Source organism: Trachurus japonicus, chromosome 23 (genome assembly GCF_045865225.1).
Source record: "Trachurus japonicus isolate A0001 chromosome 23, Traja_1.0".
NCBI classification, from domain to species: domain Eukaryota; kingdom Metazoa; phylum Chordata; class Actinopteri; order Carangiformes; family Carangidae; genus Trachurus; species Trachurus japonicus.
In genome coordinates this window covers 18,255,403-18,273,671 of record NC_140929.1, presented here as the reverse complement: position 1 = coordinate 18,273,671, position 18,269 = coordinate 18,255,403, and the positions used below count along the sequence as shown (strand labels likewise).

The window sequence follows — 18,269 nt, the reverse complement described above, 5'->3', positions numbered from 1 at the left end:
CTGAAAAGGCTCCATATCATTTAAAAAATTTGGATTCATTGTTTTTATATCTGCCCAAACATTTAAACCTGATTTATGTTCAGAACTTCTTCTGACACAGGATACAGCATCTATAGAAAGTGTTCCCCTGCTTTGATGTTTGCATCTTTAATCATTTCATGAGGAAATATCCTTTAATCTCCAATTTTGAAATCCCTATAGTGTGAATTGTGAATCTAAACTAACAGAACATGTTTGCACATGTAGTGTATTTACCTTTTTGTAAATTTGTCTTGTTTTGACATATAACTGAAACTTGTGCATAAACAACACTGAGAGATTGACAGAGAGACATCAGCAGTGTATGAGCTCCAGGTACTGACAGAGAAGCCAATATCATTGAAACCAAATGAAATGAGATTCCTCTGCAGGCTGTCTTAGCTCAGACATCTGGAACAAGCTCTGAGTAGAACCTTCACATCAAAAGGAGCCAGTTGAGGCCCTTACGATGTCACCTGTGGGGTGGTGGGGCTCTCTGGGCACATCCAACTGGGAGGAGACTCCAGGTCCGACCCAGAACTTGCAAGAGGGCGTCTATATTTCACCTGGCTGGGGAGCATCTGGGATCCCTCAGGATGTATTAGTCTTCTGTCATGGCCTGACCTGGGATGGGTGGGAGGAGGTTGGAGAAAACAATTTGGTTGTGCTGAAAACAAAGTAATACATCCAGATCGAAACCAGACTGCGAACAAAGATGGAGGTAGCCTAAACAGGTTTCTGAAGAACAGCTTCTGACCTCATATTGGTGTCTGACTCCGCCCCTAAATCCAAAGATGGGCAGAGAGGAGGGGCATGAGTGGAGCTGAGACTTCGGCGCATATTGGTTTGCAGCAAGAACATACTCACACACCTGTCACTCAAAGTGGACATGCCCCCAAATAATCAAACTGTTTTATTTATTTATATATTTATTTATTTCTATTTACACTCTTGTGTCAACGGGAATAACTGCCTGTGTGTGTGTTTTTTAATTGCCTCTTGGGGACAAATAAAGTTTTATTGAATTGAATTGAATTGAATACAGACTTGATCAACTGTAAACAGGTGAGTTATACAAACAGTTGTTGTGAAGGTTGAGTGTTAATTTCTGCTGTAAAGTTGGACATTTTAACATGTGAGTCTATGGGGACTGACTCACTGTCGGTCACTCACTCTAGTGGTCAGGAGAGGAACTGCAGCCAGTTTGTAAGTTTATATTTCTGTTGTACTAGTTTACCAGAGATTGGACTCCCTAGGTTCACATTCATTTATACCACGAAGTGAAACCAGTGACTGTGATGATTTACTCAAGCTGAAATGAGAAAAGTTTGTTTTTGTATGTTTGTTTGTTTTTTAAATTTTTCCAATTTAGAACAGTCCGCACAGACGGCTGACTGTGCAGCAGACACAAGGGTTCATATAGAGTGTCACGTCTGATGGATGTTCGTTTTTCTGGTTCCAGTCAATGAGAGGTTTATGTAAAGAGGAGGACTACGCATTTCTGGGAGCGTCGGAAAGGACGACAAAAGAAACGGCAGAGGGAGGCGGAGCTTCCGAGGACGACTGGAGGGACAAGAAGGAGGAGAGGGTGAGGAGGAGATGATGAGGAGGGGAGGGGGAACAACAACAACACACTGCTAATTCAACAAGCGTGTAACAATATTTGTGTGTGTGTGTCTCCCAGGTCCGCCAACGACTGGAGAGGGAGCAGCAGGAGAAAGAGAGACTCAGAGAAATAGAGGAGAGCAGGAAGGTGATCAATACACACACATTCACACACACGCACACACTTTTGGATACACACTCAACAAGTCTGTGCAGCCAAGCAGCCTTTTGAAGGTTTAATGACACCAGCTCGGCATCAGTGGCTTGTGTTTGTTTCTCCTGAGGACACACTCTTGCCAATGCATGCATGCAAGCCTTGACTCTCACACACATACACACAGACACATGCACAGACACACAAGTTGCACCTGGCAGTGAAGTGGAAGCAACTGGAGTGGACTGGTGTGATGACAGATTGTTCTAAACATTGCTCAGTTTATTAGAGGCCAGGACGTGAAGGAGACACTTGAGAGTTTGGATTTCAGCTCTGGCGACAGTTTGTCGTTTACTCTTCTGTGGTTGGAGGAACCGGTTCTGATGGAATTGTTTACACCCTCCCCGAAGACGTCTCAATTCAGATTTGAAACATAAATCAGTTGTTTTGTTAAAGGGATAGTTCAACATTTTGGCAAATTGGCCCATTGCCATAATCGCTATAGTCATAGCAGTAGATTCGTTACATTTATTTGTCAGTGCAAGCTATTTTTAGAATGGCGGAGTAGAGCGGCGAGCTGCTCAGAGGCTCATGGGATTTCTTGGTCTCCCTCATCAAACTCATCAAATACACAATCCAACAACTCCAAAACGCTCTCGTGGACAAGTTGTGACCTGCACATTCACCACGCTATGAGATAATAACGGAACGTTACGAGACAGAGTTGTTTTTGAGGTAAATGCAAAGACTGCTTGCTGAAAAACTGCCCCTGAAGGCAACGCGCATCAGCGGTTTTGCATGAATTTACCTCTACAACGGATCTGTCTTGTAACATTCCGTCATAGCGTGGTGAATGTGCAGGTCACAACTCGTCCACGAGAGCGTTTTGGAGTTTTTGGATTGTGTATTTGATGAGAGAAACCAAAAAAAACCCATTAGCCTCTGTAGTGTAGCTCTGAGCAGCTCACGGCTCTGCTCCACCGTTCTAAAAATAGCTTGCACTGACAATTAAAGGTGACAAACCTACTGCCATGACTATAGGGATTATGGCAATGGGCCAATTTACCAAAATGTTGAACTAACCTTTAAACCGTTGCGGCTTTGTATTTCCCCTATATCAGAAGACGTCGCGCTCAACCTGACGTGAGACCCGGCTGTCGGAGCCGGGCCTGATGGAAACAGCCAGGCAGACAGACAGTTGTGTGATGACGGATCGATGAGTGAATTTATGGTCAGGGTTCACTTCATCGCTCGCAGCCAAATCAGATTCACTTCCATGGAACAGCTCTGGCTCTCTGTCAAGGCTGCCGGGCTTATCGGTCGCGTCAAACTTCACTCACACACTTCGTTGCACTAAACATAGACAGACACACCCACATGCATGGGCGCACGCACGCACGTTCACACACACACACACACATACACGTTGGAGCGGGAACACGTTCTGCATTTCCAAAACAGAAAGTGGCTGTGAGTTCATGTAGTGGATTCATTCAGAAACACACAGTTGCCAAAGCAGATGGACATCCTCACTGACATGGAATTCACATACACATGCACACACACATACACACAAACACACTAGGCAGCTGTGGGTGCTTTGAGCAGCCGCCCCGTTTCTGACAAGTGTGTGTGAGGTTAACAAGGGACATAGGCTGTTGTTGTTGTCAGTGTTTCCGCTGCGTGCACACACACACACACATACAGACATACAAAAAAAGACAGGAAGCTGGTGATAGTATTTACCCAGACAGAACGGACAGTTACTCTCACCTCAGTATGGAATGTTCTTTCTTCACACACACACACATACATACATTGTGTGACCCCTGACACATGCATACCCATATATGCAATGTGAGCAAGCTTTGAGGGCCACAACCGCGCCAGACGAGGGCCAGCAACTGCTTTATCCAAATTACAACAGATAAGACCAAACTACTCACACCATTATACATCCAGTGGATACTTTTAATACAGTTTAAAACTGCCAGGAGTTCTTTGGAGGAGAGTCAGGGAATTCCTGAGTAGAAAATCATCAAGAGGTCAAACACAGCCAGCAGGAAATACATATCTGTCTAACTATTTGGATGAAGTGTGAATGTATCAGACATCTATTTCAAGCCCAGGCCTTTGTCATGGAGCTAGAGTGCAGGATGTTTTCATATATTTTCAATGTTAAGTTAGTTACAGAGGAAGTTTCCCATACTTTATTATGTATTGTTATTCAGCTGCAGGTGTTTTATTTAATGCATCACATCATGACATCTTTCTCTGCGCTAAATATTCTCATCCTCCCCCTGCAAACTGAAGGCAGAGAGAAAAGAACGATGACCTGGATGAATGAGAATATCCATAGACAGAGAGAAATATGCATTTTCTTTTTCCAGGAAACTTTTATTTTCATTGCAGACCTTGAAACTATAATGAGGGAGGCCTGCGTGATAACATACCTCCAAATGTGATAGATGACACTGCACTGAGCTCCAAGAATGCTTCATGAGACCATCCTCCTGATAGGAAAAATAATAATACTAAATACTTATAATAATAAATACTATAGCTTGTCAGTGTAAGGAGCTTACTGTGACATATAGTTAATTTCTATTGTTGAGCAACCTCCAGTGGCTGCAATGATTATAACAGCAGCTGAGTTGAGTTTAATTTTATGTAATATAAGTATCTATAGATATATGACATAAACATAACATTTAGCTCAAAGCGGCACCTGTAGCTCTGACCCTCTCTTCTGGTTGGCTGACTGCTTCCTTTGTAATCCAGCAAATAGCAGACTTCAGGTTAAAGGTCCAGTGTGTAATATTGGCAAGGTTTATTGGCAAAAACTGAATATACTACCCATGAATATATTTGTATAAGTGTATAATCACTATAAAACAAAATCGATTTAGTTTTTGTAGCCTTATAATTCTTCCATACATACAGCAAGGGTCTTGCTTTAGAGAGTGTCACCATCTTGCGCCGCTGTGTTTGTACGGCAGCCAGTCGGGGTAAACAAGTGTTTTTGTCCTCGGAGGCCACCGTCACTTTGCCAATGGGAGGGTTGAGTGCGAGAGAGTGAGTGAGCACTGCAAACTATAATCTAAATGCTAGAAGTGACGGCCCCCCTTCCCATTTTACACACTGGACCTTTAACTAATCAAATCCTTTGAGGTCGAATGGTGGGTTCAGGTGGGCGGGGGGTTTGTTGTGACATCACAAAGACACAGGAAGTCCTGACGGCTGGTTTTAAGGCTTAGTTTCTGAATACAGGCTGTGTGTATTTCTCTGAGGACTGAGGTTTTGATACTTTCACAGTATTAATATAGAACCTAGAGCTGATTTATAATCACACTACACATGAACATCTGCCTTTATATTGTATGGAGCTTTAATACAAACATCTGCCTTTATACTGGAGCTTTAATACAAACAGCTGCCTTTACACTGTATGGAGCTTCAATACAAACATCTGCCTTTATACTGTATAGAGCTTTAAGATGTTTTATTTCCGTAAATCTCCCTCAGTAAGTTTTTTTTTTTTTTCCATCATACTCAAGTCTTATTTCATCACACTGACTCCTCTTCTTTTGGTCTCCTCATTCAGTCCTTTAGGTTTCAGGGGATTTTCTTTGTGCATGGTGTTGCATTCAGTCTAAATATCTTTCTAAAAAGCTTTCTGAAAGTATACAAATGTCCACAGTGTGACGTGATGGATTTGTGGAGTAAATATTATAATGTGTCCGTGCTCCTTTGGGACACTGTTCAGGGTCTGCAGACCATTCATATGTTCTGCAGAGCAGGCTGAGTGCACAACCAACGCAGCTGGCCAGATGGCTAATTGCCACCATGATGTTTTGATTGGATCACAGTCAGAAAACAAGTGCTAACACAATTTATCAATTTGTCAGTGATCGCTAATTTTACGGCAATTTGTTCCAAATGCGCAACTCCCGCTTCACGCACACAGCGACGACTGACATGTGTACAGAACATGAACCGAGCAATCATTCAAACAGCCAAATCAACTCAAGGTCTTTCTGGAAGAATGTGCTGATTGTTTGCCTGAGTGTGTGTGTGTGTGTGTGTGTGTGTGTGTGTGTGTGTGTGTGTGTGTGTGTGTGTGTGTGTGTGTGTGTGTGTGTGTGTGTGTGTGTGTGTGTGTGTGTGTGTGTGTGTTGAGCATGTAATTGGGGAGGTAACACTTTAACTGCTTTCACCTTCACTCCACATGTGTCAGTGAGGCTTCCTCTTTAAACTGACATTAAACTAAATGCCTCCCTTGCTCACATTGGCTTCCTCCACATATTACTGCTCCCCTGACAGACATACACACACACTCTCACGCGCACACACACACATAAAGATACACACACCCATGGCGTGACAGAAATGTTAATTGATGACAGGCCTTGTCCGTAGAGAGCAACTGACCTCAGCCATCTCACATGTATTCCATCTGAGCTGTTTGAAAATTTCTCACTTGAAAATTAAACATAAGAAACATAGTAGGAAACCAGATCCAAGATAGAGCCCAGTAGTTTTCATACACTTCTAAACGCTCATTAACACGCCTTACTGGAAGTTCAGGGCTGCAGCCCCAGCTGATAGTTTTATATCACTCTATCAGTCTTACAGGATTTACTGTGAAGTAATGTGGGTGTTTATATGGGGGCTTATAGGTTATGCTATATAAAGGGTTTACAATCCAATATATCACCATTTATATCACTGTTTATTTGTAACAAGTTTATCAACCACATGACATTTGCATATCCTCATTTGTGCTATATCCAAAGTAGTAAAAGACACGAGTAAAGCTTCACTGCAGTAAGACCTTGGTTCTACATCTAAGTCTGGACTGAGACTGACTTGTGTGCAGGGGTGGTGATGACAGACCACAGTCATTAGAGGAACACAGTGGCTGATAATGAACATACAGCCAAATCATTGAGGCCCAGAAGATGGAGCAGACCCAGAGGTCTCTCTGAGACTGATTCAGGTTCTTATAACAGTGGATGTTGATGAACAGCAGAGTGACATAGGGCCAGAGACCAGACATGCTGCTGCAATCTGGACCATGTAACCATGTGGTTTCACTGTGCATGAAGGGTGGTCCATAAGAGGAGCACTGCAGTTCAAGGAGAGGGAGGTCTGGACCAAGAGCTGGAGGGTTGGACTGAGTCAGTACATCAACATTTAGCTCAGTCAGAGAGCCTTCACAACTGCATTTTCAAATCCAAAATGACACTCATACAATTTGTGAGCTGGACGTCAAGAGTCCATGTTAAACACAAGGTATGAACATGTGAGATGCATCAAGGAATTCAATCACTTCGGTCAGAACATCTGTAGGGGTGATTCAGTCTGTGAAATACACCACTGCAACTGCAGTTTGTGCAGTGCTCACACAGTATTTAGGTAAATGTCCATGTGTAGTGTTATTATAAAAAAGATCTAGGTTCTATATTAATACTGTTGCTCAGATGTAAACATTGCATAATGCAGCTTTAACACAATATTGCCCTTATCCCTCTGTGTCCAGGAGAAAGAACAGCAGTGGCGGACTCATATAGCAGAGCTGACCTCCAACCAGGAGAAGACTCTGACAGACCGGCTGGCGAGACTCAGGAGGTTCAGGGTAGGTATCACACACACACACACACACACACACACACACACACACACACACACACACACACACACACACAAACAGATTATCTGAACTTGAGCTGCAGACCAACTGTTGATGTCAAATACACAGCTGATAAATCAACCAGCTGCCTTTTGACAAGTCCAACACCCTAACAGTGTGTGACTCAACACCACAGTGTGGCTCCTGTAGCAGCCACAAGGCCTCTAGTGTTTCTAAGGCGGCGAGAGTTCCTGCACGTCATTTTCACGTTGCACAGCGGTCACAGTTCAAGGTCATAGATCAGGCATTAGTTAAAAGCCCTGTCAGTGGCTCTTCAAATGAAGGGATGCCTTGAGGTTCAGTGAGTGGCTTTGGCAAAGTGAAGGGTTCAGAGCTGTCATCGTGGAGTTAGCTTTTACTGTGTATGGCACCGGTGCCAAATAATTATCCCTTTGTGTTGTGTTTAGCACTTGGTGTCACTGATACCACCTGTCAATCAAATACTAATGATTTTCTGTTGGTGTGGAGCAACATTTATGACCAAGTTTCACTTTCTGATGGTGATTTTTCTTTAATGACTCAACATAGACACTGTTAACCCTTTAGTGGAGGCCCTTTAATGCTCAGTGTTTCTCCTGCAGGAGTTCCAGAGGAAGGTGCTGGTGGAGGAGTCGGGGATGGAGGGTGGAGAGGTCGAACACACAGTCCAACAGCTTCTCACCAGGATGTAGATGCACCCATATCAGAGAGTGGTTTTGCGATGAATGTGTCTTGTGTTGCACTTTAACAACAATAAATCATCACTGTGTTGAGTGAGACATTAACATGCTCAGTGTGACGGGGTAACATGATTATAAAGGGCAAGGCTATGGAACGTCAACGTTCTTTCTTTGAACTGTGAAAACAAAAATGTCACACCATGTGGAGCAAGGAAAATAGAAACTCATTTCAGTCGTAGAAATAGCCATGTTTCCATTTTAAAGAGGGACCTGCAACTAAAACAACCAAAGGAACTTACTTCACTGTGCTAACATTGCATCACCTTTGCTAACAACCAACATCTCGTTTTGTCCCAAAGAACTGAGTTAAACAATTAATTTTGGCAACATTCACTCACTAGATTATTGTCATATATTTGACTGTTATTGTCAAGTTCTGCACCAAGCTCACTAATATATAATGTGATGGACATGTTACATTAGGAAATCTACTGATTGGCTTTTGCTGTGAGTAAAATGAGGAGATTATTACCACTCTCATATTTGTGTATACATACAGTACGTGTGACATATCCAGCCTGGTTCAGTAATAGAGGTGCCAACCCTGAAATTAGCAACACCCTGGTTCCCTCCAAGAACAGTCAGGTCTTAATACTGACAGTATTTATTATTCAGTAGAATTATCTTCAATCATGAACAAATTGGCAAATTACTCTGGAAAAGTAATTAAATTACTGATTACTGATTAGCCTACTCCTTTTAAAAGTCATCACATTACTGTTCTGATTCCTTTAAATCACAAGTAATTGGTATTTTTACTAGTTACTCCATTCCCCAAAATAAAAACAAACAAACAAAAAACTGTGTGAGAGCAGCAGAGAGGAAAGGCAGGATGGGCAAACACTGTGTATTCAAGTATGGGTGTTTAAGTGTGGGTGAGAGGAGCGGAGAGATTGGCAATTGTACTGTATAGTTACCTGGGCTTGTACAATCTTATTACTATTTTAGAACGCCTTACATTACTCCATTACTATAAAAGTAATTAAATAACAGTGCCCAACACTGCTTTTGAACCACTTTATGACGTTTGAAGCCTAAATACAACCAGAAGTAGAAAGCTAACATTATGCTACAACTGCACCACAGTCACATGACCTCAACACCAGTTTTCTGTGATGGTTTCAACCACCCTAACAACCTCTGTAGTCTCATTTAGACACTTGTTAGCAGTTTGGACCAGGCTATTTACTGATGTATTTTATGTTGTAGAATAAAATGAACAAATGTCTTGAGCTTGTGTTCAACATAAACCTTATTTCAGTTATTTAAACACATTCAAAGAACCAGAGACTTGAGGAACACTGAGCAGGGAATCCAAACAGCAAACCCACGGTGGCCCTGAGAGCTCAACACACTGCAGCAAAGACACAAATGTGCTGCAAATCCACTATTAAAGTGTTTCCAGGGAACTTTACAAGGTGATGACATTGTGTTATGAGTCTTTGCAAGTGTGTAAATTTAGAAAGATGTTTGTTTGCATGTGTTTTCTTCAGTTGGAGTGTGTTGAGCCTTCAGGGCCTCCATACAAAACCTCAACTTTGTCTTACACTTATATATATATATATATATATATATATATATACTTATATATACTGAAGTGTAGCAAACTCTCTGCTCCGCTCGCTGATCTGCTCATGGCGCCAGTATCACAGATAGAGTGGTATCAATGGAGTGTTGTTTCTCAAAATGTCAAACTATATCTTTAATAGCAGTCACTGTGGAAACTGTAGTGCAGTCTACTTCAGCTTAATGTAGTTATGACTGCACTAAGAGCTTTTTGTGTTTGTTAAGCTTTTTAGATGAGTCTTTTTAGTTTTTGCTCCCCATGTTGTTACTAAAACATATGTTTTTTATCTGTGAGAGACCCCACACATGAAGATAAAAAGTCTTTCATTTAATCGTATTGTGTGTGGTGTGCTCCGATATTCCAAATACAGCACACCACACAGATTTGTCATACTAATCTCATCCCCCATGCAAGAAATCTCACGTGATCTGACGTACTTTGAATTTTGCTTTGATGGTAGCCATGGAGATGGTAGCCACACTGGTTCAAGTACCCCTGGCTGCAGCCCGCTCAACGTAGGCAGAGCTCAACATTTGACTCCTCCCACGTTGAGCCCCGTGCACTGTGCTTGACTCATTTTCGTGTGCTGTCTGGTGGCGGAGGCCATGCAGCACATTCACAAACATCAATGCAGCACATATGGACATAGTGGCACTAGACCCACTTATTGATTTTATTAGCTGGATTTTATTAAATTACACAGACAGAACTAATTAAGTTACTGTAAATATATTAGGTGAACGTTGAGCTCATCACGTTGAGTCACACCCTGATCTTTGGGCTGCAGCCAGGGGCATCTCCACTGCTTTAATATGCTTCTTTATTAGCTACATTCAATTTCACGTCACAATCCGCAGAGTCGGTGACTCTGGATTGTCGGCTTCCCCCACACACAAGACGACTTTTGATCGAAACGATGATCATAAATATTGAACATGTTAAATATTTAGGCGATAGTTGGCGAGCAGATTGTCGGGAGAATTAGACTCTTAACACACCTCACACCACAGGATAATCTTGAAAGGATAATTTTATGAGCCATATAATAGGTCAGTGACACTGCACACAGTGCTCTTTTATAAGGCTCATTCAGTTGATAGTCATCTGAAACCACAGTCGGCCTGAGAGACCACTGTGGTGTCATCATATGGTTCCCAAAAAGAAAAAAAGAGGAAATCCCCAAATTGTGTTGCTATCAGTCCTAAGATTAGATGTGATTTTGAATCTGTAGTTGAGGGTGTTGGACCGTAACATGATGTACCAGTACAGAGAGAGTACAGAGCTGCTGAAGTCCCAACATTCTGTGATAATCTCATCTTGAGATAATGACAACAGTGTGCAGTGAGATAAAGGAAAGAGGCTGTATGAGTCATAAAACATCACTGAAACATTTACTATGGACACTTATCTGTTGATACATGTTCATCGAGCAAATAATCAGTTGGCTGCAGCTCTGAATGATTTAATTCACCCAGACATAAATCTGCAGCATGTGAGCTCATTTCTTTCCAGTAAATATTTACAGACTATAGCGTATTTGTATTTGTGTGTGCATCTATGCAACCGTATGTGTGTAATCATATGGCAGGACTGTCTCTCAGTCTGTCTAAACAAGATTTAAGAGGTCCTGAGACTCATCTCATCTGGCCTTCTATGGTAAGTGAGGGGGCAGAAGAAGAAAGCAGCAGAAAATAGAGGGATATTAATAAATATGAAGCCAAATTCAGGGTCAGACTGATAGACACAAAGAGAATGGTCTTGTGTGCAGAGATGCTCCAGTATATAGATGCAGTTACAAATGAAAACTCTTCTTCTATTCACCTAAATGAGACTTTTTCCACCCTGAAATGACAGTCTGGTAACACTTTATTTGACGCCTATCTCTATAACACATTATAACCATACTTATAATGAGTTATAATGCAGTTATAGCACTATAATGCTATAACAATAATCATAACACACTATAAAGCATTTTATCATGACTTTTAAGGGCAGGTATTATAATACGTTATAATTGTTAGTAACTCGCTGACAATGCCCACATCGATAATGCATTATAAATATAGTTATAATGTGTTATAATTGGCTCATAAACGTGTATAACTATAATTCTAAACACTCATCAATTATCATGAGACTTTATAACAATGAGCATAACACATCATAGAGCATTTTAGAATGGCTTATAAGGCCAAGTGTTATAATAAGAGTTATAATTGCTCTATGATTATGCTAATTGTTATAAAGCCTTATGATAATTTATGAGTGTTTATAATGATAGTTATACATGTTTATAAGCCAACTATAATACATCATGACTATAATGCATTAGTGATGAGGGCATTGTCAGTGAGTTACTAACAATTACAACATATTATAATACCTGACCTAATAAGTCATGATAAAATGCTTTATAGTGTGTTATGATTATTGTTATAAAGTATTATGATCATTGAAGAGTGTTTATAACTATAGTTATACAGTGCTATAACTGCATTATAACTCATTATAATCAAGGTTATAATGTGTTATAGAGATAGGCGTCATAGGCGTGTTACCGGCAGGCTCATAAAAACTGATTCTATGGTGGCCCTGAGAGGCCAATGCACCGTAACTAAAGGAAACACATCCAATTTAGAAAACATGTTGATTGACAGCATGTTCACATACAGTAACACTGAAGTGGATCCAGGGGGACACTGAAAAGAGATGGACCTGTTGAGACGTGTTGAGTGTCCAGAGAAAGAGAGAGAGAGCGAGAAGGGCCACAGGTTGGAACTCGAACCTGCACAAAAACAACACAATTACACATGTGTAAAATGTTGTATGCACACATTCATGAATTAAGTGTTGCTTAAACATACACTGGTTTTCATTATGTTTTGGTTGTGTGGGTGTGTTTATGTGTGTGTGCAGACAGACACAAAGCATGTATGTCAGTGTATTTGTAGGTCCATCGAGGGTGTGTTGGTGCACAGTATGTGTGTGTGTGTGTGTGTAGGGTGTGGCCAGGGTCATTCATGAAAGAATTCACATCAGAGTCCTATAGAAGTCTTTCATCCAAATAGCAAAGGGTGGAAAAGACAAAAGCTGCTGAAAGAGACAGAGAGGATAGGAGGAAGAGAGGGAGGAGGAGGAGGAGGAGAGGAAGGTGAGATGAGGAGGAACAGGTGTTACTGGTGTGTCAGATGAAGAAAAACAAAAAGAAAAAGAAGGAGTGTTAAAATACTTTGTACTTACAGTCTAAAGTATAGTATGGCCTGAGGACATAGACATACAGGAACATGAACTCCCTCCCTGCTCGTCCTCCTCCCACTGTGTCTTTAAAATCCTCTTCTTATGTTTACATCAACCATTTACCATTCTGAAAGTGCATGTGTCAAATTGATGAAGATGTTTTCAGAACTTACAACATTAATTTGCATAATTTCAAAAGCTTGCACAGTCTTGAGCTCTCATGGGGCCACCATGGAAAGACGCTTTGTTCTTTCTCTTTATATCTCATCTGTAATAACGGGTGTACTTAGAGTATAAATGTCAGTGAACTTTCCTGGAAGGGCAGAATATGTAGTAACAGGAAAGTAAATGAAGAGCTGAGACAGATCAGGGCAGGCCAGGAATTAGCCACAGGCAGGAAACATAGACACTAAGACATGCCAGCGATTACACCATGTGAAAATGCACTATATCTGCTTCAGCTGTAAAACATGGAGCTACTGAAAGCAATAAACAACATGTTATTATGTATTATTATTATTTATTATTATTATAATATAGAATATATATTGGAGATATGAAAAAACTGACATTTACATCAATGTACTTCAGTTCATTTTATTTTGAAGAGCACACCTTACTAACTGTTTGGCTCAGGTCTGATTCAGTCTTATGCGCCATCCACCACAAAGACTATATGTAGCAGCACCCGGCGCATCATTTTATTTCAAGAGTTAAACATGGTTGGTTGTGATATTTTTGATATTTTTCTGTCTGCATCTTTAGGCCTGTTTGTTCAAACTGTAACACAAACCAGTTCCACGTGTCTGCTGTTCAATAGCTGCTGCAAACAGAAGATATTTCTATTTAACTGTGTACATTTGTATTTAACTCTGTATAAAGTGAATGGCCATATTCTCCACTATACAGTTTTCTTCTTTCTATATTTCAGTCAAATTTCATGCAGTGAAATTAATTAATCCTGCATTCACATGGAATCAGGCAGACGGACTACAGCAACTGGATGGAACGAGAGAAACGATACACGCGGCAATATGTTGCTATGACAATGTCATGTTCTACAACAAATTGAATGAAATATTAAAAATATATATTCTTCGTATTATTAAATGTTATCATCACTGCGGAAGAGTATTAGGGCCACTGTGGGGAAAAAAAATGAGTTCTGACTTTAAAGTAAGAATTGAAAAAAGAAACATCAGAATTCTGACTTTTTAATTCTGAGTTTAAACTTTTATTTTTTTATTTAACCTTTATTTAACCAGGCAAGCAAATTAAGAACAAAATTCTTATTTTCAAGTGCAGCCTGAAGGGCAGACAGAATTTTGAGATTAAAGTCAGAATTCTGAGATTAAAGTCTGAATTCTGAGAAAAATGTCAGAATTCTGACTCTAATCTCAAAATTCTGAGAAAATGACAGAACTCACTTTTTCCCACAGTGGCCCTAATCCTCTTCTGTACATCACAGCTATACATATGGCAATACAATTCTTCTGTCTCCACAGCAACAAAGTTAACTTTTGCTGTGGAGGGACTTTAACATAAGTTTCAGTTGCAATGTCTACTTTCTCTAGGCCCGTCCTTCAGTCATCCACTAAAATGACATCCAGTTTGCTGACTGTGTGGTTGCATGTGAATGCAGCATAATTCCTCCTCTGTGAAAGAAGATGTGATCAGCAGTGATTAGTGATGGTAGAGCTACTCCAGCTACTTCGCCTGCAACAACAGTAAATAGTGTGTGAAATCAGGAGCATGAATCAGCAATTAAAGGTCTGTTGGGAAGCTGTGGTTGTGCACGAACATGCACATAAATCTATCTAGCCTGGTATTTAAATGAAATATCCATGAGCTGACGGGAATCAGGGCCACGGAGTCTGACATCATCATCAGGTGACCCCCGATGAGGCAGCTGTCAGATGATGTGATGGTCACACCCAAAACCTTTTTGTCTTCACATGATTAGGCTTTTGGGGAAAACTTCACATAGGATCCTTGATACATCCTGGCAAACTTTTTAAAAACTGACTTCATCATCATGTCAGAAATGTTCACTGTTTTCAAAGCTCGCTTAGTCAACAGAAATGTAAAACTCAAGTTACTGCTCTCTCCCCCATCTGTCCTTTTACAGTCCTCTTTGTGCTTTTTACTCTGCATTCCATCTTTCCAACTTTCCTTTCTATCCTCTTCTCTCACCTGTAGTTTAAGTGTATCCCATGGCAAATAAAAGTAAAATATCATTCTATCGCCTCCAACTTTTATCCCGGTCTGTTTCCAGTTGCAGCTTCATCCCATTTTTTAACTTGGGTGCACATTAGTCTATTTAGTGTTCATGTTCTGAGTGTTTCCTGCCAAACCTCTGCTGATGTTTCCCTTTAAATGACCAGTCTACAGGCTTTGATATACATTCACTGGCCAGACTTCAGTCCTCTAGAAGCACATCTGCACCCGGCAAGACAGACTGATAAATATATAAAAACGTCCACTCCAAATGCAGCGCAGCACATCTGGGTTTCAGGTGACTGGGTTCAGATGATCTCAATAAGCGTTGACCTCACAGAGATCCAGAAACAAGAAGAGGTCCACTGTCCACTCCAAATGTCAGGAATGTGAATTCCATATTCAGGATGAATGGATCCACCACCGACACCCACCACGGAGCAGCTGCTGCTGATCAGGGGCTGAATGCTGCCATCATGTCAGCAGCTTGTGTCAGGACACAGTTGTGTTTGACTCCATATGTTGTGCAAAGAGTTAGTGTAGTGTACAGTAAAGAGGTTCATGTGCTGCTGTCACTTCAACTTACCAAGGGAGGGTGAAGATATGCACCCAAACATCATCCTGGATCCAGATCAAGGTCCTGCTGCTGCAGCAACTAAGACTGACAGGAAGAGGAGCACTGAGCAGACAATGTGGTTTTCAAGCATGGGCGTAACCGCGTATTCTTTGGGGGGGACATGTCCCCCCCGATATTAGGGGAACACCAATCTGTCCCCCCTATAAATATATAAAAATATGTGACATACTGTACATTCTCCTTTTAAGAACCCCAGCTGTTAACGCATCTGTCTCTTGTTATTTCTGATTTATTTTCCATTTAATTCTATTGTTTAATTCTTTTGTTAGGGAAAACTGTGTGTGCAACCACCCCAGTTGTGTGTTGGTAGCGCCCATGTTTTCAAGGATCAATTTGGAAAAGCAACAGGTTACTCTCCCTGTGTGTGTGTGTGTCTCTCTCTCTCTCTCTCACACACACACACACACACACACACACACACACACACACACACACACACACACACACACACACCTCCAACCCCCCAACTGTGCGTGGCAACCACAGCTCATTTTTCTGCAGTGAGGTTCAGCTGGCTTTTACTGTGGTTGGATGCCAACTTGGCTGCACACTAGAAAAAGGAAAACTACCTGTTCCATTACAACACACACACACACGCACACTTGAATAGGTGTACTTATATAATTTATGATTTAATTGCGAACACATGCACTCATTCACACACTGCTGCAGCATGTTGCAGTCACGTCAGGCTTCACACAGAGATCCGGCGGTTGCGAGGGATGAATGACTTCCACAGCTCCAGTTCATAAGTCCAGAATTTTACAGATTGAACACACTAAAGCTTTGTCGTTTCCTCCTATAAATTCTTTTGAGCTTAAAAACTGTCTTGTATAAACTATTGAAAACAGTTGTTAGTTGCTATTTGTAATTTGTACACTGGCCCTGAGAACTCAACACAACATCTTCACAAAACATGTGCAAACAGACAAAACACAGACAATTCTTTTGTAGCCTATTGTTTGGCCGTGCCCTGAGGCTTTCATGGTGTTATTGCTCCTGCTGAGCCTCTTGCCATGTTATTGGTTCAGCTTCAACAGTCAAAGTGCTTTGTAAAGTTAGTTTTTAAAGGAGCTAAATAAATACAGTTCTAATTGTTATTGTTAGTATTATCATCGTTGTGTTTTTTTATTTCAGAACTCCCGTAGCTGCCTGCGGCTCAGCTCTGACCTCAGAAAGAATGTGTTCACACCACTCTGGTCTCAGCATCTCTACACCACCTCCTGACGTTTCTGACAGTCTCTGCCAGGCCGTTTCTGTGTTTGGTTGTGTTGTGAGTATTTGTACCACATGTGTTGTCAAATTGATGGGGAAGTTTTCTGAATTTGTTTTGCTCCATCTGTTTGCCTGTGTTCTCCTTTTGTTTCAGGTTTCAGGTTACAGTGTGTTGAGCTCTCTGGGCCACCGTACAGTAGTACTGCAAAGATCCAAATTTATGGACCAAACAGAGATTATTTAAACATTTAATTGTAGGGGAGACTGGGCTAAGTTGAGCATAGTTGCAAGTTGAGCCACCCCTTGTTGCTAGGAAACCATAAGAAAAAATGAGCATGTGACCAAATATAGGAGAAAGGCATCATGGAGTCTGTGAAGGTAAGGACCACATGGGTAAAGTGGTTTAACATTATGTCCGAAAAACATTTTTTCCTCTCGAAAATGAATTTAGTCGATAACAAGTTTCATGAGAATTGTGTTTAGACAAAAGATTATTATACATGAGTTGTGGATCTTTAAGCTACAACATGAGGAACCTTGAATGAAAGTGAACAATTTTAGCTGTGGGGAGTAATTAAGCTCTGTTTTTTTTATTTCTTTTTTTATTTAACCTGTTTTTAACCTGTTGCCATTCCGACGGCCCGCCGGCGGGCCGTCGGGGGGGTTTTAATCAGGGAGGTGTCACAGAGGATGTCACCAGTCACTTGAAATAGTCATGCCACATATCGTTGGAAAGCTAAAACTCTTGTGATTAAAGATATGCCGACCATTCCTAAATATAATCATCACAGCAACACTCGAATCAGACTATAAACATGCTAACAAAGTTCGTAAAAAGCCGATATAACTCACGATTTGTGTCAGGGCAGGCTCAGGATCACAGGGTTTCCCCACAAACTTGGTGTCGTTACATTCAGAAAAGTCCAGTAAATCCAATCCAGTAAAGTATTTAGTCCAAAACACACGGTTGTACCGGTAGATAACCTCATCCCGCTGCTGCATCTTATGAAATTACGCATTGTATATCCAGTAAATCCGTTTATTTCTCCTCATAACGGGGTGTTCCCACCAAACGCGATGACGCTTCATCGCGCGTCGAGATTACATGTAAAGTCAATGCAAACACGCGATTAGTCGCGTCATCGCGCCGGGCGATGCGATGGACGCGATAGCGCGGCGCGATGGACGCGTTGGCCGCGAAAAAT

At 41.2% G+C, this 18,269-nt stretch overlaps 1 protein-coding gene across 1 annotated transcript; it reads left to right on the top strand.

Annotated features, from left to right (window-relative positions):
* Window positions 1–1,449: 1,449 nt before the first annotated feature.
* Window positions 1,450–8,408, top strand: LOC146962834 (uncharacterized). The gene is made up of 4 exons (XM_085769864.1): window positions 1,450–1,606; window positions 1,703–1,771; window positions 7,320–7,415; window positions 8,051–8,408. Exons 1-4 carry the CDS (start codon window positions 1,484–1,486, stop codon window positions 8,138–8,140), a joined length of 378 nt encoding a protein of 125 aa, XP_085625990.1. The 5' UTR covers window positions 1,450–1,483; the 3' UTR covers window positions 8,141–8,408.
* The last annotated feature ends 9,861 nt before the right edge of the window (window positions 8,409–18,269 follow it).